At 38.8% G+C, this 21666-nt stretch overlaps 1 protein-coding gene across 1 annotated transcript in view; it reads left to right on the forward strand.

Annotated features, from left to right (window-relative positions):
- PXDN (peroxidasin) overlaps nucleotides 1-21666 on the forward strand; it is an 89259-nt gene that overhangs the window by 44178 nt on the left and 23415 nt on the right. Inside the window, exons 4-11 of the mRNA XM_075201514.1 lie at nucleotides 4139-4210; nucleotides 11745-11816; nucleotides 11912-11983; nucleotides 13031-13200; nucleotides 13901-14018; nucleotides 14873-15042; nucleotides 16629-16901; nucleotides 20498-20614. Coding sequence (XP_075057615.1) covers nucleotides 4139-4210; nucleotides 11745-11816; nucleotides 11912-11983; nucleotides 13031-13200; nucleotides 13901-14018; nucleotides 14873-15042; nucleotides 16629-16901; nucleotides 20498-20614 — 1064 coding nt within the window. The remainder of the gene's footprint in view (nucleotides 1-4138; nucleotides 4211-11744; nucleotides 11817-11911; nucleotides 11984-13030; nucleotides 13201-13900; nucleotides 14019-14872; nucleotides 15043-16628; nucleotides 16902-20497; nucleotides 20615-21666) is intronic.

Here is a 21666-nt window from a genome sequence, read left to right on the forward strand (position 1 = left end):
TAATGATATTGTTAAACTCTGACCTGACTAAATTTGCCTATGTAGTATAAGTGATTCGACATTTTAGTCTGAGATATATTAAGCTCACGGTTATCTAATACGGAACACGTTTTAATGTAAGCACCGAGGTTCATAGTCAGGGTAATTGCAATAAACAGCATGAAAGTCTCCCCAAGTTTATTGGAATATACAGCCAGCTCATATTTTATCTTTTATTAATGACCTATCAGACCACTGAGTTTAAATAGAGAATGCCCAGGCCCCAGCTACGGCCCAAAATCACCCACGTATCATTAAATTTAGAAGATTTCGGGTAGTCGAAGCATAAGACTATGGCAGTCCAGCTGTCGATGAACTACAATAGATCTCCTGAGAATTGCAAGTCATTAACATAGTTGGTTTGCCAACCGTTTCCCAGCTCTCGTGCGTCCCACGTCTAGCCTCGGAGGTTGCGTGCTTTTTTCCTCCTCTGGCCAATGTAGTTTTCCTTTGGGCGTTCAACAGTAGTTTTTATCTCGGCTGAGCATTCTGGAAACAATACTGCTTTTTCCCAGAATAACTTTTATTTGAGCTGTTTGGGAATAATATTAGTATCCTTTTGGCAAATTCTCAGCTCATTGTGAATAGTTTGTACACGCCTGTATATGACTCTGAATGAGATTTATTCTACTCCTAACACCCGTTAAGAAAAATAGTTGTCGGATTTCCATGTTCAGTGATCAAATTACTATGTAATTACATGGATATTTATTAACAAAACGCAACCCTACGGCTAGAACATTGATTGATATAAATGTTGGAACCGAACAGAAGGAAAATCTATATCTTACAAGTTTGTAAGTACAGATCTGTATTTGCAGTCATGGAGGGGATATGAAGTAATCATGGGGAGTCTGTTCAGGAAATAAATGACATAAATTACTCACTGTGTCGTTCTGAATAATTGCTGCTGTTCTGTACACTGTCCAAAGTGTAATATATAAGAAAAGTGTGCAAGTTTCATTGCAGAACAAATAAACCAAGATTTATAATATAAGGAAATTATCATAAAGAACTAATAACATTTTTATAGAATATTAATAAGTACACTAACCTACAGTAGCTGTAGTGGTGATTTGTAATTTGTTTCTAATGTCTTTTGTAATGTATGAAATCAAGTTATAGCCGGTCACATGATGATAATGTGGAATGACACAGCGGTAATGATAAACACTGCACTAAATAGAAAGAAAACCTATTCCCTCAATTTAGACCAGTGATCAGAGCCGGATTAACAATAGGGCTAAAGGGGCTACAGCCCAGGGGCCCAGGGCATCTCAGGGGCCTTCCGGCATTCATCGGGTCAGGGGCGTCCCCGCCCCCGACTGTCATCTGTTCAAGGAGAATGGCAGGCAGCTAACAGCAAATGTTATGCTGTTAGCTGCCTGCTGTCACTGTAGTATTTACGCGGTGCGCAGTAATCTCCTTACTGAGGAGATCTCGTGAGAGTGAGACTATGAGTCATAGTCTCACTCTCACGAGATCTCTGCAGTAAGGAGATTACAGCGCAAAGCGGAAGCACGGAAGAATTACAGGGAGTGGAACAACGGAAAGATAAGCTCACGGTGGGGCTCATTGGAGGGGGCCACACAGGACCCTTAGCCCGGAGGCCTCCCTTCCCTTAATCCGGCCCTGCCAGTGATGGGCGACAGCCCCCCCCCCCCACCCCACACACACACACACACACCACCGATTCTTCACCTGAGGCTCCCATCTCCTTCCTGCTTGTAACACTTGTCTATAGGGCCTGCTGATATGTTATTACAGATAGGGGTCTCTTTGATTAATTGTATTTTTTTTTTACTTATTTATGAGATTAAGGGTAATGTGCAGCCCTGTGGAAGGTTAGAGGGCTGCCCATGCGGTCTCTGGAGTGTATCAGGTAGACTATCCCTGACTATATAGACGTTGCTTATGGCTGGTAATACACCTGGGATTTGGAAGCATCATTTTATGTTGTTAAAAAGCAGCAGCTACCTAATGTTCATATAACAGTGGGATCTGCCTTTTTATGTCACACTACCAGTTTCCAAAGTGCGTAAGGATCATGAACATTACACATAGTATTTTCGCTTAGCAGGTAAAAAAGCATTGCTGACATCCAAGTGAATTGAAATGAATGTAAAATGCTCTGTCCTGTCACACACACGCTGTAAATATCTGCAGTATGAAAGCAGTGGGGCCCCTAGCAGAGACACCTATCACAACTCGCCTAATATTTCTGAGCTTTTGTAAGCACAGAAATCTGCTTCTTCTAAACCCCAGGTGTGAAACCAGCCCGATGAGCGTGGAATCTGTACCCCAAGGAACTGCCACATCTCTCACAGAGAGAATGTTGGTGTCAGCAAGTAATAAATGATACGTTGTTTGAAGTGTCAGGGCCTTTTTACACAGTGAACTCGGTTCATTTCAGGTTGCCAAGCCCTCCAGCACTCCTCCTGTTATAACCCGACATATTTTTTTTGTAGTTGCCAAGATGATGACAAAACAACTACAGAATTTGTACAGTTTTCTTTTTTTGTTTCCCTCTGGTTTTATATTCATAGTATGAAATCATGCATAGGTTTTTATTAGAATGTTGAGTTCTCAGTTGTTCTTAGATGATTTGTTAAACCTGCTCAGACTTGTTAAGAAAGAAAAAGAAGCAGTGAATGTAAAGATCACAATATGGGATATTGCAACTAATTGCTTGTACAACTGAAAGACAACTGGAGGAAACATTCCTGAAATACATACTTAACACTTGCTGTTTTAGTGCAACTACTAATGATGTTTTCTCAGACTTGCAATTTATCAGAGCTTGTTGATTTGTAAATCACAAACTTCCAGGTTCTAGAATCCTAGAGGAACAATGTGACTAACTGACCTTCTCTGATCTAACCTACTGCAGACTAACTGACCATCTCTGATCTAACCTACTGCAGACTAACTGACCTTCTCTGATCTAACCTGCTGCAGACTAATTGACCATCTCTGATCTAACCTACTGCAGACTAACTGACCTTCTCTGGTCTAACCTACTGCAGACTAACTGACCATCTCTGATCTAACCTACTGCAGACTAACTGACCATCTCTGATCTAACCTACTGCAGACTAACTGACCATCTCTGATCTAACCTACTGCAGACTAACTGACCATCTCTGATCTAACCTACTGCAGACTAACTGACCTTCTCTGATCTAACCTACTGCAGACTAATTGACCATCTCTGATCTAACCTACTGCAGACTAACTGACCTTCTCTGGTCTAACCTACTGCAGACTAACTAACTGACCTTCTCTGGTCTAACCTACTGTAGACTAACTAACTGACCTTCTCTGGTCTAACCTACTGCAGACTAACTAACTGACCTTCTCTGGTCTAACCTACTGCAGACTAACTAACTGACCTTCTCTGGTTTAACCTACTGCAGACTAACTGACCTTCTCTGGTCTAACCTACTGCAGACTAACTGTCCTTCTCTGGTCTAACCTACTGTAGACTAACTGTCCTTCTCTGGTCTAACCTACTGCAGACTAACTGACCTTTAATCCAGCAAGAGTTTAACAAGCTACTAAAATGATAATGTAGGAACTCTGGTTCGTCATGTGCTGCTTCAGTCTTTGCCTTCAGAACGAAGATGTTAGGCTAGTTAGTAAAACATCAGTGTCTCTGCAGGTCATAGGTGATAACAAACACTTACGGCCAGAAAGGGGCAAGTCCATGTACATTCAGGTGCAGTTAAATAGAGCAAACAGCATCCAAAACACGTTATCACTGCTCCCCACTGTAAGCGCAGGTGGGAATGTGGTCATTGGAACCAATAGGTGCCATATGTTATGTTAAAACAAATGCAGCCTTCAATTTTTCAGTGTACGTTATGTTATTTTGTGAATTGCATATGTATTGTGATGTTTTACAGGTATTTTTGTGTGTCTGTTTAAAGCGTAATTGTCACCTCATTCCCCTCTGACCTCCCTCATACTACCGGTCCCTAGCATATTGGTTGGCCACATTCGTCCTTCACTATGTGCATGCTGCAGGTCTACTTTAATGTTTAATGCTCTTTGCTGCTTTTGTCTGTGTACTAATCCTGCTGACTGTTTCTTGTTTCAGCTATTTGTACAAGAATGAAATCCAATCCATTGACAGGCAAGCATTTAAAGGACTTGCCTCTCTAGAACAACTGTAAGTGACCGTTGTACTATTTTGTGTACTTGTCTCAGAATTGTTAAGAATTGTTAAGTAGAACGTCTTCTAGTTTACCTGCCCCTCATGAGCAGGCCTGGAAGAGACTAATGAAAATGTTCTCACAAATGTGTCATTTTTTTATGTCTTAATGTTAAATGTTTTGTTTTGTTTTGTTTAGCTTGTGTCTATGTACTTTTGTTTATATTACTATTGTGTTTTGTTTTACAATTGGTATTTTAGTGGCATTAGAAGTCTGTGGAGATTTTTTGTACTTACAGGTGAAAGTAAGGCATATTTTGTCCAGACTTGACACTGGAAATTGCACTTATTTTACATTAAGTGTAATTCTGCTAGGCAAGTAGCCTAGCAGAGACCATACAAGGACGGAGCTTGTTACTTCTCCTGAGTGACTAGCGACAGGATTTAGTAGTTGGATTGATCACTTCTGGCACGACTGGGTCCTGCAAGAGCTGTCGGAATATGACCACGCACAGACCAATATTGGTCATTTGCTGCCTGTATTTACCAATATTTCCCATAATGATCCGATTTACTTTTGTCAGATTATCATCAGGGATAGTTTGGGTCAGCACACACTGAGATTACTGCAGTGTGTTCGGCCTACAAAGACAGGCCATTACCAATCAATATTTTATTGGGATCCAATAGATATTGATCAGGACAGATGGTAAAATCAATTGATAATTTCACAATTCTGTCTAAAGCCATTACTATTATTACTACATATGTAGTTTGTAAAAAGGGTAGGTGTACTTTAAAAATAGAATTGGGATTCTTATTCATTAACTGATCAAACCTGAACCTAAGATTGCTTCTATCAGTACTTATATGTACTACCTTTTTATTGTATTAATTTAATATATATTGTGTGTGTGAATATAATTGTATGTGTATTTACAGTGCTATGAGGTTTCATCCCCTTTGACAGTTTTCACATTTTATTTTCCTTGATCAAACACAACAATCAATGTCAATTCCTGCATAAAAATCTGAAGTTTTTCTTCATGCATTACAAATAAATGTTTAACCTTTTGTTAAGAACCACCTAAACAAACATTGTTGCAATTAGCTGTTTGCAGAGGTCACAGAACTGATTGGAGTCCACCTGTGTACAGTTAATGGTTTTTAGTTGTTTAAAAATGAATACACCTCTCAGATTCTACCATCGATTTTGTGTGTTTCCAAACAAGAGCTTCATCATAAAGATCAAAGAACGTTTCAAATAATTTTTAATATAGCAGTGATCACTGTTAAGTCAGTCATAAAGATATGTAGAGCATATGGTACAACTGTGAATTTATCTAAAACCGGTTATTCTCCAAAACTGGGTGTCCGTGCCAGAAGGGAACTTGTTAATGAGACCTGTGACGCATTAGAGTTGGTCTTCCATGTCTGAGATGGGAGAAGGTTTCCATGGGACAATTAACCAGGAAGCATACAAATCTGCGCTTCAATGGAAGGTAGCAAAAAGAAAAGAGTCGTTGGTTAAATTTCACCTAGAGTTTGCTCGGAAGCTTGTGGGAGACCCACATACCAAGTGGAGGAAGATTTCTATTGTCTGATGAAATCACGATTGAACAGTTTGGCATCAACAATAGGTGCACAAGTATGCATATCATCCCAAGAACACTATACCTGCCGTGAAGCATGGATGCAGGGGCATACTGCTATGGTGATACTTGTCGGCTGGTAGAGACTGGAAGCTTGTTAAAATAGAGGGCAACGTGGAAGGAGCAAGATACAGACAAATATTGCAAGAAAACTGCAATAAATCTTTGCAAATATGTTTATTATAGCAGGACAATGACCCAAAGTACACAGCAAAAGCCACATTGGAATGTCGTAAACCCCCCAAAAAAATGAATGAATGGCCCATTCCAGACGTAAATCCCGTTCAGTGTGCGGAATGATTTGAAAATTTTTGTTGCAACTTTCCACATCCAACCTGTTGGAACCCGACCATTATTCCACAGAATGTCTGAAAATTGCAGTGTCCGGATGTGAAAAGCTGGTAGAGATTACCCCAATAGACTGGCAGCTTGGTCACAACTCATCATCATCAACATTTATTTACCTATATAGCGCCAGCAAATTCCGTTGGGACAACTAAAGCTGTTTCTACTATGAATTAAAACAGGATGGTTGTTTGTTTGGTTATACTGGGCAGAAAACAGAGAGGCAGAAAAGGAATAGATAATCCGTACCTCACCACTGATCCTTGGCATCGCCCCAGGCCATAGCCCTTGCCTACTGACCCTAGAAACTGCCATTCACCAATCTGTACAAATCAAAGAAGACTTTTGTGCATGAATCCTTCCACTAGTCTCCATTTCCCAGTGATAATTGATAGATGCCGTTTTCATTCTCTTATTAAACACATCTGCCTTCATAAGGTATACTTGGCAGGTTTAGGTGATTTTTAACACTTCAGTCAACTCGGCAGTTTATAACCGTTAACATTGTTGTGCAATTAGTGCCTTTAGGTAATGATTTATGTGGTAGTGTTTGTTAAAGCAGGAAAGCAGGCCTGTCCAACCTGCGGCCCTCCAGATGTTGTGAAACGACAAGTTCCAGCATGCCCTTCCAGCCACCAACAGGTTGTCTACTGGCAAAGCATGCTGGGGCTTGTAGTTTCACAACACCTGGAGGGCCGCAGGTTGGACAGGCCTGCAGTAAAGCATGCCTGCTTTGTGTGTCACGTGCACAGACACAAACGTTTAATTCAGGAATTGTTTTTAACATTTGTTTCTATGTTTGTCTCTGATAAGACAGTGCGAATAGATACATTTTTGGCATCCGTCAACGTATCATCATAAACTATTCAGCTCCTGCAGAGCCAAACTATTATTTCAGTGCTTCTTTGTTGGATAATCTTAATTTGTAAACGGTTTCAGGGCAAAACAAATATACACAATAAACTGGTTGGTTTTTTTTGTATTTATGTTTCTATACTATATATGCCATGAATAGATTACAGTATAACATGGTCATTCTTGTCCCCCTCATCACTTATGAACATTTTGCACTTGCCCCCTATATAAGGGACATATGTTCTAAGGACAAACTGAACTCTATACATTCCTCTTTTCTGGAGTTTGTTGCCTACAGCAAGTAAAGAATGAATTGAATAATCTGGTTTAACAGTCATATGTCATTGCCTCATTCATCTATGTTACACCTTACTTTAGGCTTTAACATTGCTATTGTTAGGGCAGTATTTTAAATTGGATAATTATTATTTTGTGGTTAATAACATAATGTATGTTGTTCCTTTGTTCTGTGTACTGTACAGTCATGATGAAATGCTATGTTCAGTTGGTCATAGTCCAATTTTGATCTATTATGGGTACAAAACAATTCTAGAAGGTTGTAAGCAAAAAGCTAGTACTGTACATACACCTATAAGAAGAACATATAAAAATTGTTAAGATGACACGTAACCATTTACAAATGATGCTGGAACAGAATTATTCAGATGCTGTTTATCTATCCAAGTAAATCTACAATCTAGAATTGGTGACTGGGACACACTTGGACTTTTGGACATTCAAAATGAGCCCTTAGACAAATATATAGTTTTTATAAATAAGTGTAGCACTTGGGTGTAAAGCTTATGTGAAAGCCAGGGCTTTGTTTACATCATTGAAGCCCGTAGGCGTCTTAATCCCCATTCTATTCACACCTCTGTTATTCATAGAACATGTGATACACATCCTGAGTTGGGAAACAGCCGCCTGACAACCGCTACCACAGGTCTACTGTGCCTAATGGTAAATCCAGCCCTGGACTAGCAGAATAGAGGGGCCATGAGGTCTAACCTCTTCTCAAAGACTAACTGGAACGTTCGGACTCCCAGTTGCAGAAAATAACAAAATGTTTTTGTCACAAAAGCAAATACTGTCTTCTGACACCCAATGTTAGTATAGTGTAAACTGTCTCAAGCGTTGTATTGACCTGACCACACATGCTAGGGCTAAATTGGTCATACCCAGTCATGTTATGCTTACAAAGTAAAGAACCCATTGGAACCGGCACACCTGAAACACCCATAAAATTCAGCGACTACTACACCAGCATACCAACATATCACAAGCACAGACGTCCAAGGTGTAGCCCCAAAAGGATCCCTACCCCCTCTACTACTAATGTTTTATGGATAGACCTAACTAACTGATATCAAGGGGGCCCATGTTACACGGTTTGTATGCATGTTCTGTAAAGCTAGTTTAGAATATGTCTGTTTAGTAGTGTTGATTATGGATGTGGAACGGGTTTAACAACCTGCTCTTATCTCTTTTCGGTATATTTACTAAACTGCGGGTTGTCTATAGCAACCAATCAGATTCTTGCTGTCGTTTTGTAGAATGCACTAAATAAATAGCTAGAATCTGGTTGCTATAGGCAACATCTCCACACTTTCAAAATTGCAGTTTAGTAAATATATCCCCTAATGTCTGTCTCTTATTTTCACTTTAATGCTCACACCGCAGCTCACTGTCAGCAGCTGATAGGGCTTTCTTGCTTGCTAGTAACATTTGTATGCATTGTTTTCACCGACCTTGAATATTGAATGATAGACGATATATGCTGTAATGATTCCATGTGTTCATCTTTCATCCTATATGAAAATACTAAATTCTCTTGATTTTTTGAGGAATCCTGGGGTTTATTTTGACTTTGCATGAGATTTCTATACCATAACTTCACAAATGAAAAGCTGTTTGTGTAGTATCAAGTGCATCACCTACATGAAGCAAAGTGCCACTGGGAATGATTGAAGGGCAGGGAGAAACTAGTCGCAGAGCCTAGTGTTTATTAGATGACGGATGCTAATATAGTCCCTTGTTAAACTATAAATAGCTACAATGATACCACTAAGACACAGTGCCATGTGTTATGTAGGCATTTGCTGTATCCAATAAAATAACTATTTTTTTTTAAATAATTAAAGTTAGAGGCCTCTAGGATTACAGTAAGGGTGATAGTGTCACAGGTGAGTATTAGGCAGACAGAAAGGTTTTCCATGACCCAGCTAGTTGAGGGAGGAGGGGGGGTATGTGAAATCTTTTTATTGGAGAATGCATTTCTTCCTTTAATGACAAATGTATTTTGAGCTCATAATGCGACTATAATAAACCAAAATATCCACATTGTTTGTAATGCTCCTTAGTTATCTCTAAACTATAAGACTGTCTATTCTCACTTGAAATTTGAAGGGAATAAAAGTGTTTCCATAGGCTGCTGAAATGCTATAAAATGCAGTGGAATTGGGTATATGCTTTTATTAAACAAAATAAAGGAATTTGGCCAAAGTGTTAAAAAAAAATTTTTTTAAAAATTTTTTTTTTTAAAAAAAATGGTAGTGTTCTCCCCAGCACCTATTTCCTGGGTGCTCTTCCTGGGTGTTTTGACTTGCTCTGTGCCTCTTGGAGCCCACCAGAGTCCTGTTATGATATAATAGGATAAACCATTGCTTCTCCTAACAGGCACTACGTGGGCACTGCAGACCACTGACCAGCCGTCTGACCAGTCCTGGCAGGTGGGGGCAATACCCTCCAACATTTTTCAATATCATTGCAAAGTATTGCAACCCAGCTACTTCTTAATGCCACCGGGCTGACAACATTTTCTGGGAAGAACACTGTTTGGGCTCGTACACATTTGTGTTATTATTACACACCTAACACACAACCTTAAATCCTGGAAAATGTACTTTAACGCTAATGGTCCAAAAGAATAATGTAAGCGAATGGACCAGTTACCTTTTAATGTAGTACTTGCGTTGCTTCTTGTCAATTTCAACATTGGCTGCTGTACTCATAAGTGTCACCACTCTGTACAATATATAGGACGTCGTCAAACACTATGCTGTTGTCTATGCTTTTATCAGGTGTTTTTCAGCTCCCATATATGCAATCCCATAGGCTCCCAACTCTTGGTCCGGAATCATTATGGCTAGTGAGGAAGTTTTCCTCCACCAACTCCTTTTTATTCCGTTATTTTGTTTTAATACCTATTACATGTACTCACCAAGAGGGGGGATATGCTGTTGACGGTAAAACGAGACTTGCAGAACTTGCTGCAAAATAATTGTTCATATATTTTTTTTTAAAGTAAAACAATGCTTTTCATAATGCTTTAAGTTTATTCAGAAAAAATATTTTCATCCTATTGTATTTGCAATTGTATTTATTTTAAATATGAATCCTATCTGCACACATCTGTACAATGTGTGTGTGGTTTATTACCATTTTCATGCATATGGAGCAGTTTGTCACCATCTGGTAGACCCCACTTGGATTATTTTTTATTGTAGTACTAAAAATGAGGTATTGGCCATAACTAGCAAGTAAGTGATTCACATTCCAAGATTATCCAATGTGCTTCTGCAATTATTTCATTTCACACTGGACCCAGTGGTCACAATGCTCCTAGTACACTGGTAGAAGAATAGAACTTCAAGCTTCAGATCACTGTTGTAGGAGCCGGACTTTGAAGTAGAGCGAACATGTCCTATAGAGATCTCTACGTGCAGTTTGTCTAAGTTATTACCATTGACAATATTTATATTCTACATGCCCATTTGTCCTAGTGATACAGTTTCTGTTTTACTAAACAAATTAGCTGGATTTTTACAATAAGTCCCCAAAGATGGCTTTTGTGGATTAACCAAATTTCTGCATTCGGTTTTCAGGTTATAATAAATGGGAGCTGTACTACAGCCAACATAAAATCAAGTTCTGCTACAAAAAAGAATGCTTTGTGACATTCACATTTCTGTTTATGTATGTAAATGATTTATTTATTTATTTTATCTTGCCAGAGTATTAGGTTTGAAATGGTTTTATCCTCCTGAAAACATTCTGTGTAGAGCTTTCTAGTGCCCTAGAAAGAAAGTATGTTTGGACTGTATATGCAATATATCATCATCACCATTCATTTATATAGCGCCACTGATTCCGCAGCGCTGTACAGAGAACTCGCTCACATCAGTCCCTGCCCCATTGGAGCTTATAGTCTAAATTCCATAACAAACACACACACAGACTAGGGTCAATTTGATAGCAGCCAATTAACCCACCAGTGTGTTTTTGGAGTGTGGGAGGAAACCGGAGCACCCGGGGGAAACCCACGCAAACGCGGGGAGAACATACAATCTCTACACAGATAAGGCCATGGTCGGGAACTGAACTCATGACCCCAGTGCTGTGAGGCAGAAGTGTTAACCACTGAGCCACTGTGGCCTTTTTTTTTTTTTTTTTTTTTAGTTTGGTAATCTTGCTTTTCCTACATCTCTAATTAGCATATCATATTTTACTTGCCTTGTGCTGTATATCCAAACACATGATACATGGCTTCAAGCGATTCACTTCATGTGTGTCTGGATTTACAAATTCTGATTTGTAACATTGTAACTAGGTGCATCTATTAGTCACAATAGTGTCAGTCTGCAATTTTCAAAGCAGCCCTTGCAAAGCGGAATTAATTATGTGATGCTTATTTATTGCAGGTACCTTCATTTTAACCACATTGAGACACTAGAACCAGAATCTTTCCTCCACCTTCCCAAGCTTGAAAGACTGTGAGTGACTAATGTTTTACAAATGTTGAATAATCTAGATACAAAGTTTAATGCTTTGCACACAAATAAAAATTTATTGCTTTTATCTTTTGCAGATTTTTACATAACAATCGTATCACTCACTTGGTTCCTGGCACTTTTAGTCAGTTGGAATCTATGAAAAGGCTGTAAGTATGTGCCAGTGAAATGGTCTTCCTGTGTCATTTGTAGAGGGGAACGGCACCTTCAGGCAACATTGTCTTACAAACGTTTTATGTTGAGGTACTTGGATACCACAGCGGATCTCCCTTGAATATATAATTTTACCCACTACACAAACCTGAGTTTATCTGTTGTCCTGGCAACGAAAGTAAGAAAATGTGCCTGTTAGATACAAAATTGACTGAAGGTGGAGTTTCCCTTCCAAACTGGAATTTTCAGCACACTTTTTTGGTTTGTTACACATTATTCCTATTTATAAGTATTTATAATTATTCTCACTTTTCTCTCTGTATCTATCTGCTCTCTAATCATTGCATTTGTTTTCTGCAGTGAAAATGATCACATTGCAGCAGTCCATAACCGTTCCATAGAACTCATTAGACAAACTTCCCCTGGAGCTCTATTAAAGTCAAGAAAGCAATTACATGATCCCACCTATTACAATAGCAGCATTTTAACATAGAACCAGCAGATACAGGATTTAAAGGCCTGCACTAAGGAATTCTGGGTAAAGACGTGCAAATGAAGCCCGATCACATGTGAACTTCCGCTCTTTCCATGCAGACTGATTCAACACCACAAGCATTTTATCAGTGCAGAAAAGAGATGTATTAGGTTTTTGTTTTTTTTAAATCCCACTAAACCCTAAATAAATGTTCTTCTAAAATATTTGTGTAAAAGTCATAGTTCTGTTTTATCAATAGTTTTATAGATGACCTGACAGAAAAGAGCTGCTCATCACTGATTACCATTATTAACTGTGCATGAGCAAGTTTAAGGGTGAACAGGGACAACATTTACAATTGGCCGGTTATTATGTAATGAACGTTGTGTACCCACCAGGCTATGATATCTGCAGCATGTTTTCTGCTGCAAACACGGTGGAGAACAGCAATATGGGGATATATTTGCGGGTATATTTACTTATTTTTTGCCTCTTAAAGTTGATAATATGATGTGAAACATGTTTCTTTGGCCATACCAATCATGTGTATGCATGCAATCCCGAACAGGCGATTGGATTCCAACGCGCTTCACTGTGACTGTGAGATCCTTTGGCTGGCAGATCTTTTAAAGATTTATTCAGAATCTGGTAATGCTCAAGCTGCCGCTACTTGTGAGTACCCACGCAGGCTCCAGGGAAGATCTCTTTCCACGATTACACCAGCAGAACTGAACTGTGGTGAGTGACATGTGACTAGCCAAGACTCTTGTGCTGCCTGGCAGCCTTGCTACAAAATGTTGGATTTTGTGTTGCGCAACATAGTATGTTCTAAATATAGGATTTAATTAAACAAAATATCTGCAGATTGCGCTACATAACAAAAAAAATGATCAGGTGTAGCCAGTACAGGCCACAGTTCCCCAAACTAGCAGAGGGTGGAATCCAGTATAAAGACCTTACCCCTTCATCTACTTCTTCTCCTCCAGAGCCCTGGTACCTGGTTTCATGCACTCAGCTGCTGCCTACACACAGTGAAAGTCAGCGTTCTCCTTCAGCAGGAGCATGCACAGTTAGAGAGAACTGGAGATATGAGTATCTCAGTAAGGTTAGGGGTCTTGTGCAATGTGGGCACATAATGACTATAATAGTGTTCTTTTGTTTGTTTTATAAACTTCTAAAATACACCTTTACTACACTGGGGAGTGGATGGAATATATGCGGTCCTTTCACAAATTACTTATTATATCTGATGCTTTCAGAAATGCCTGAACGCCATGAAAATGGCAACGGAGTCTCATTATTTAACAATTCAACGTGTCCGTGGGGCGCAACGCGTTTTAATCCAGTGAATAATTACAAGCCTAGTGCATGGCCAGAATTTACATCTTTCTTAGGGACTACTTGTATAGAAGTAACATGATTTCCATTTACGATACAGAGCGGCCAAGGATTACATCAGAGCCTCAAGATGTAGATGTCACCGTTGGGAACACTGTGTACTTTACATGTCGAGCTGAAGGCAATCCCAAACCAGAAATTATCTGGCTCCGGAACAAGTATGTTTAATAGAAAGCAAAGGGCCATATTTTGGTGCCAAATGATAACTTTGAACAATTCTTGTTTCATGGTATAATCTCTTACTGCAGTCCACGTACTCGTGTTACCGAGCACTGAAATATTAGCGGTAAGAGGAGAGGCCAGTCACCTGTGGAGCTGGTGGCGCGGCTGGGTCAGAGTGTGTCAGATCGCCTAGATTGAAACTTTTCTCCCTTTGTTTTGAGGTTAATGAGATTAACATTTTTTTTTGTGATTGTGAAATTTAAGAGGAAATGAAATCTGAACTTTCCCTGCAGCTGTACTTGGCATATTAAGCTTTTACCGTTCGCAGTCTCAGAGGCCTGCTATATATATATGCTTATGGTGTTCACTGCTAACTGGTGTGCAGATGCACCACATTTTTAACACACAGGATTAACAAACACAATAACGTGCTTTGCCATCTGGTCTGATCGCGGTGCTTTAAGCCAGGACTTATTTATTGAAGTTCTCAAGTTCCAAAGTTCTAAGTTCCAAAGTTCCAACTTCTAAGTTCTCAGATTCTAGCTTCTAACTTAAGTTTTATTTCTATTTGGATTCTTGTGGTTTTTTTTTTTGTTCGTTTGTAAACCTTCATCCTTATTGGAACATGAAACATGTAAACACATAACCCATATTAAAATTGTTCAATTAAATATCACATTATTTTTATATCATTATTTTTATTATCATTATCGTGCCCGACTCTTTAGTATATGTCGGTCTGTGAAGAACTTTTAGTCATCGGTTAAACCTTAAACTGCGATGTCTTTAATATGTGCCCTTGTGACCACAGAAAAAAAAAAAGTGTTAATGAAAAATGTTATCCATGCAGAAATGAGTTGAGCATGAAAGATGACGCCCGACTGAACCTCCTAGAAGATGGTACATTGATGATCCAGAATACTCAAGAAACGGATCAGGGAATTTACCAGTGTATGGCGAAAAATGTGGCTGGAGAAGTGAAGACTCACGAGGTCACCCTTCGATATTATGGAGCACCAGGTAAACTTTACGCTATTCTAGTTAAAGGTGTGTTCCATTCTTAAGTTCTGTTTATTAGCTTGTATTTGTCACCCTGCAGCCTTTACTAAATATATTGTTATATCTTGCCTCTCTGTGCTTTTCATCCTTGTTTTTATATCACCAGGCAGAGACTAAACCATTTCTTACTACTGCAAGGGGATATATTACACAGGTGAAAGTTGCACAACTGCTTTACTTTAAATTGCCACGAATAACAATTTCTTGAGATGGCAGAGAGATTGATCCTGCTAATAAACGTGGACATTCAGTTTATATCAACACACATTTGTATATAATATCTATATTTTAGCTTTGTACCTTCTTACAGTTGTACATTTCCTCATTTTGTATATTTCAGAGCACATATGTTTGCTGTTTTGTATATAGTATAGTAGATATTTGTGTGACCTTATTGCATTTTGCCATATCTGTTTGTGTGTTCACTACACAAATGTTTAAATTGACTTGCAGACAGAGCACAGCTTTTCATGTCTATGGAGACGTTTGCGCTCATGACGTAAACCATACAGCAGATTCATGATGGCAGCTCCCGCTCGCACAGACTTATTGGAGTAATGCTGGAAATGACTAAATCTTACCATTTTCTAGTAATAAAATATTTTTTTTCAGTTTCCATCTACACTTCTCTTACAGTTTTTGTGGATGGTGGGGAAATCTGCCTTGTCGGCTCAGTATCTGACACTGCAAAATTAATATCTGTATTAGGGCCTGGAATGGTGCTAAAAGCCAGGGAACAGCCTAAAAATATCTGATATGTAACAGAAAACTGTAGTAAAGCAGAGCTTTATTCTTTATATGTGCAGTGAACTCCGCACCGCTACCTGTAAACTGCTGAATATAAACAGATTGAGGTTATTGCTTTGACTTGTCCAGTTGGCTGCATTGACAACCTCCTTGTGGAGGTTAAGCTGGGTACGCACTACAGGTTTTACATATAATTATTGTGCCAATCACACAATAAACAACTGTTTGGTAAGATCGCATTAGTGTGCACGCTCCCGCGATCATGTTTTATAGTACCAAAGCATATCGTATCCTTTGATTTGGTTTTATAAACTCCCTAAAAATCACTATCAATGATGGAACCATGTCGGGCAGTCGTTAATAAAATAATTACAGAAATCGAATCTGCAGTAATTTTCTGTAGTGTGTACCCATGCTTTACATTCACACTCAGGGCTAGATTTACTAAACTGCAGGTTTGAAAAAGTGGAGATGTTGCCTATAGCAACCAATCAGATTCTAGCTATCATTTATTTAGTACATTCTACAAAATGACAGCTAGAATCTGATTGGTTGCTATAGGCAACATCTCCACTTTTTCAAATCTGCAGTTTAGTAAACATACCCCTCAGGGTTAGAGTCCTGAAGGATCCTCAGACTTCAGGAGTTGGGGGAGAATGAGTGTCTCCCATACCACGTTGGACCCAAGCAGCTTAACTAGTTCACTTGTTCCTTTGGTACAAAAGGAGTCCTCATTAAAGACTTCAACTTGATTAGGTAAACTTTTATTTGTTTTGTCTTGTTTTTGTTCTTGCAAGCAGCAAGGCCCAGTTTTGTGATTCAGCCTCAAAATACAGAAGTGTTGGTTGGTGAAAGGGTAACTTTAGAGTGCAGTGCGGTTGGCCAACCTCAACCCAGAATCACGTGGACTAGAGGGGACCGGACCCCACTGCCAAGCGATCCCCGCATCAATATTACACCGTCCGGAGGACTGTACATTCAGGATGTCAATCAAGAAGATGCTGGAGAGTACACATGTTTTGCAACAAACACTGTAGACACCATTCACTCAACTGCTTACATTATAGTCCAAGGTAAGTCTAGAAGGGCGGATTGCTTGCTCAGAATGTTGACCTTGAAAGACCGAAACTGATAATAGTCATAGAACTTTAGTTACGGTGCACACAGACAGTTTAGTTACATATTGTGTTAAGGGTACTTAGTAATGTGCTTCCCTGTAGACGTGCAACTTACAGGAACAAGATGTGGCCCATTCAATTAGACAGATACCTAATCTCCTAGCTCAGAGGTGGCACAAATATAAAATTCCTTTTCCAGAGTGGAAGTGGCCGTGCTCCTTGTAAATGAGGTCCATAGTATTTTATGCAAAGTATTTTGGAAAAATAAATATACTTAATTTATTAGCAATTCTGGGTTGCTGGAACCCTAACCTTACAGCATAGTACTTTTGCATCTGTTATTAGATTGCTATTTATGGGTTATTGCTTAAATCTGCCATTAATATGTTGTATAAAGAAATGTATTTGGCACGCATTTAAAAGACTGCTTCATTTTTTCAAAAGGCAGACAACTAATCTGAATTATGTATGTATATTAAGATGTACATGATTAATGCTTTGTCAACTAAATTCTTTTTTTTTTCTTGCCTTTTTTTACATTTACAAATCTGCTAAATATGTTTAATAGTTTCCTGAGGAATTTCTGATTTGTTGGCAGCTTACTTTAGTTGTTAGATTAGTTTTGCCACGGGATATCTGTAGACATTGTTTTGGAGGATTGTAGCATAGTTTTTATTGTTCTTATTCTTCCGTGGTGTTCTGCAGGATCTCATTTGTGGGAGTGCAGATGCAGAACTCTAGGGGAGGCTGGTTGCGTGCTTATTTCTGAATAAAAGCATCAATGCGTTTATAGAGAAATTTAGCACACGTGATGTTTAGCAGCTGTGAGGTCCCAGGCCCCTGGTCAGGCTGGCTGACCTAACTTCAGTCTTGTTTTTATCAATCTGTCCCCGTCCTCCACCATAAGTATTTCTGCTTAATCAGACTCCCACTTCAGCCAGCTGGATCTTATCCATTTTAGCAGATCAGCAAGACCTCCATTGGGGATTGTACCTCGGTAAGGACAACAGATCGCGTGCTTAAGTCTGAATGTTCCAGTAAAACAAGATTACATGTAAATCACAAATAATGACAGCTAAATGCTGTGTCTCAGTTGAAGAATGTGATGCTCAGTCAAACAAACTCCTTGTGGTACTCTTATTTTTAGTGTATGTGTGTGTATATGTATATATATATGCGTGTACGCATGTATATATACGTGTGTGTGTGTGTGTGTGTATATATGAGATATAGAGAGAGAGAGATATAGAGAGAGAGAGATATAGAGAGAGAGAGATATAGAGAGAGAGAGATATAGAGAGAGAGAGATATAGAGAGAGAGAGATATAGAGAGAGAGAGATATAGAGAGAGAGAGATATAGAGAGAGAGAGAGAGAGAGAGAGAGAGAGAGATAGAGAGAGAGAGATAGAGAGATATATATATATATAGAGAGAGAGAGAGAGAGATATATACGCACACACACCCTTTATTATTTAAAGCTCATACCTTTGCAGAGTCATTCATTAGCCGCAGAACACTTAGATTAGTAGAAACTCCAAATTCACTGAAATGTTTTGCTCATATCGAGCAGTATGCAAACTTTTGTGGAATGTGTGAGGACTAAAGATGTTTTGGATTGTTAGATATTGCCAAACTTTTTTTTTTTTACTGTATTTTAGAACATCCCCTGTGAGGCTTGTATAAACTTTGTATCACTGGTTAGTATGCACCCACTCTAGATTTGACTTAACAGATAGATTTATCAAACCTTCTAAAACCTTAAAAAAATAAAGGTTCCTTCTAAAAAGAAAACATTGAGGTGTTGCCTATAGTAACCAATCTAGTTCTAGTAATATTCTAGAAAATGAGATCTAGAATCTGATTGGTTGATAACACCTCCACGTTTCCTAGTTAGAAAATTTGATAAATATTTCCCCTGGACTGTGATCTGTTTAGTGTCCCCTGATCTACAGAGACGTGACTTCTGGTCCCTCAATAGCTAACATTCATAGGGAAGCTGTTCAGCATATTCCATTACTGGTAATGTAGCATCAAGGAATAAGCCCTATTGTGCCTTTGAACAAAAAGATTATTGCTCACCGGTAAAAGTCAAAAATTCTTTCAGCTCTATATATCTTTGTTCTAACTGGAATTAATCTTCTCCAGAATAAACCAATGGGTGCTGTAAACAGTACACGACAATATATCTGCAGTGTTTCCCAATGTCTATTCTCATCCATTAGGGGGGACACTAAAAATAATAATAAAATAGAAAAAGATGCATATACACCCTTGATATAACAGTTTGAATATTTTAAATAAGTGGTAGAAATATCATTTTAGGACTATCTGGGGGTGGGCACTTTGCAACAAAGAGTACAGTCATAAAAGGGGTTATTACAATTTGCCAAATTTTGTGTATATAAGTGTAATAAAGTAATACTATAAATGATGATCAGTAAAATTTTTAGATGTGCTACAGTCTTATATTTAGGTTTGTCCAAATTAATAATCTATATGACTAGTTGTGCAGCCACTTACCACTTTGAGAAATTCCCCCAGCAAATGTGTGACCCTTTAGCTGTATTGGTGTCTGAGAATGGGAATGCATATGTCAGAAACCTTCCAAACATCACAGACCTACCTATAATCATTGACTTAGAATTGTGCGTCTAGGTCAGTGATTGGACCTTTACCTGCGGCCCCCAGATTCTTCTGCCTGGTTGCCGGTTTTGTTGGTTAGATCTTGTAACAGTTATTTATCTGATATGTTATAACAGATAACTGTCTCTTTCTTTGATTAAATGTATGGATTTATTTTGTTACTGAGATTAAGGGTAATGTGTGGCCCTTTTGAAGATTAGAGGGCTGCACCATGTGGCCCTTTAAAATGTATCAGGTGCCTATCCCTAATCTAGATGCTCATTCACTTATACAATTTGCCTGGTTGGTGCAAAACTAGTCTCCCTGAACGTATAGGTTGATGCCTGATTACAGGCACCTCTGAGGACAGGGTGAAAAATGCACTGTTTCTTCCCCTAAACCTGGATAACTCACAAAGTGCATAATCTTCACCCACCCATGCGCGAAGCCCACATTTAGTGGGAACACCCCAAGCCGGTATAAGGAACAAACTTTTGACACATCAGTAAGTCTCTGCTGTCTAGATACGCATTCGATGCACTTCCTATATAAACCAGCAACATCAATAAATAAATAAGCATGACGTTCATTGTTTAACGAGCACATGGCAGAAATACTAAGACTGGTCTGCTCATGAGACTGAAATATACAGATCTAAATCATTGTGGGGTGGGGATTATTTATAGACGCAGCCATTCAAGACTTTTTGAAATTCTCAACTAAACCCTCCACCCACCTATATGTATTGTATGAATGTAGAATACACCTCAAAGCGTGAATAGATACCATTAATGTGGCTCTTCCTGTGAAATACTTGGATTGCACTAGTGTAAAAATAATACATGCAATGAGCTGTTTTTGTTTTTTACTATTCTCGTGAAGATAAAGAAAACCATAGCCCATACATAGTATTGCATCTTTTTTTCAGCCATTCCACAGTTCACAGTTGTTCCACAGGATCGGAACGTGTTTGAAGGACATACTGTGGATTTCCATTGTGAAGCTCAAGGAAACCCTCAACCAGTAATAGCTTGGACTAAAGGAGGTAAGAGGCTTCTTATACAGCTTACAGTAAAGCTTTCTTGGCACATGGGGCTTTGAAGTCTCCGCCAGGGTGCCCAAACCCACAATACTGCACTAGGGACCCTACCAGGCTTTGATTATACCATTCGGTTGTAGTAGTATCTGGCTACTATGACTGTTAAATTTACAATTGTACTATTACTTTTGTCATCACATTGCTGAGTTATTGAATTCCAATACACCCCAAGAATATAAATAGCTGTTTATGAAACGGCAATGCTACCAAAAAGTGACCGTTAAGCTCAGCAAAAATATACTCCCCGCTGTCCCAAGTCTCCCCTGTCTAAGTACAGCTGGTATATGGTAATTCCTGCCCGAGTTCACTATATTGACTTGATCACAATCATGGAAATTCTAAAGATCTCTTGTGTGTATTTAAGCAAGAATTGAATGTTTATAGTTCTGTACAGATACCAGAACGTCACTGTTCAAAGAGAGTCTAAAGGAGAATGAACTGGTGGAGTTAGAGTGGACTAAATTTAGAGTCTTGCCAGCAGAAGAATTAAAGAATGCAAAAGTGTTTGTAGAGTAACTGGAGAAACATTCCCTCTGTACCAGTCTCCACCTTCCACCAAAACTGACTGGTCACATCTCATTTCTTCAAGTTGTTGAATGTTGGCACAATATTTTAATTAACCCTCTGTTTGTATATCCATCATGTGCACATAGTAATAATGGTAACGTATGGAGATAAAATACTGAAGACTGTTTTTCTAATAAATGCAGAAACTGTATTACAAGATATTTGCAAGTGTTGAAAATCAGTTCTGCATCTCCTGCTGTGATTTGTACTCTGTATTCCCTTAAAACGATGTCCCGTGTACTTAAATGACTTCTTTTATCCTGAATCATGCTTGAATATCTCATATCTCTATACCACTAAAGGGTGATGAGTGATTTGTAAAGCTTGTATATTGGCATAGAATTGCTAAGCAAATTAGTTGGCCGTATCCTATTTTTTTAATGGCCCTTAACAGTTGCCTCTAGTTTGCTTTGAATTAATCTCAGGATATT

The sequence above is a fragment of the Mixophyes fleayi genome, chromosome 3 (assembly GCF_038048845.1).
Source record: "Mixophyes fleayi isolate aMixFle1 chromosome 3, aMixFle1.hap1, whole genome shotgun sequence".
In the NCBI taxonomy this organism is placed as follows: Eukaryota; Metazoa; Chordata; class Amphibia; order Anura; family Limnodynastidae; genus Mixophyes; species Mixophyes fleayi.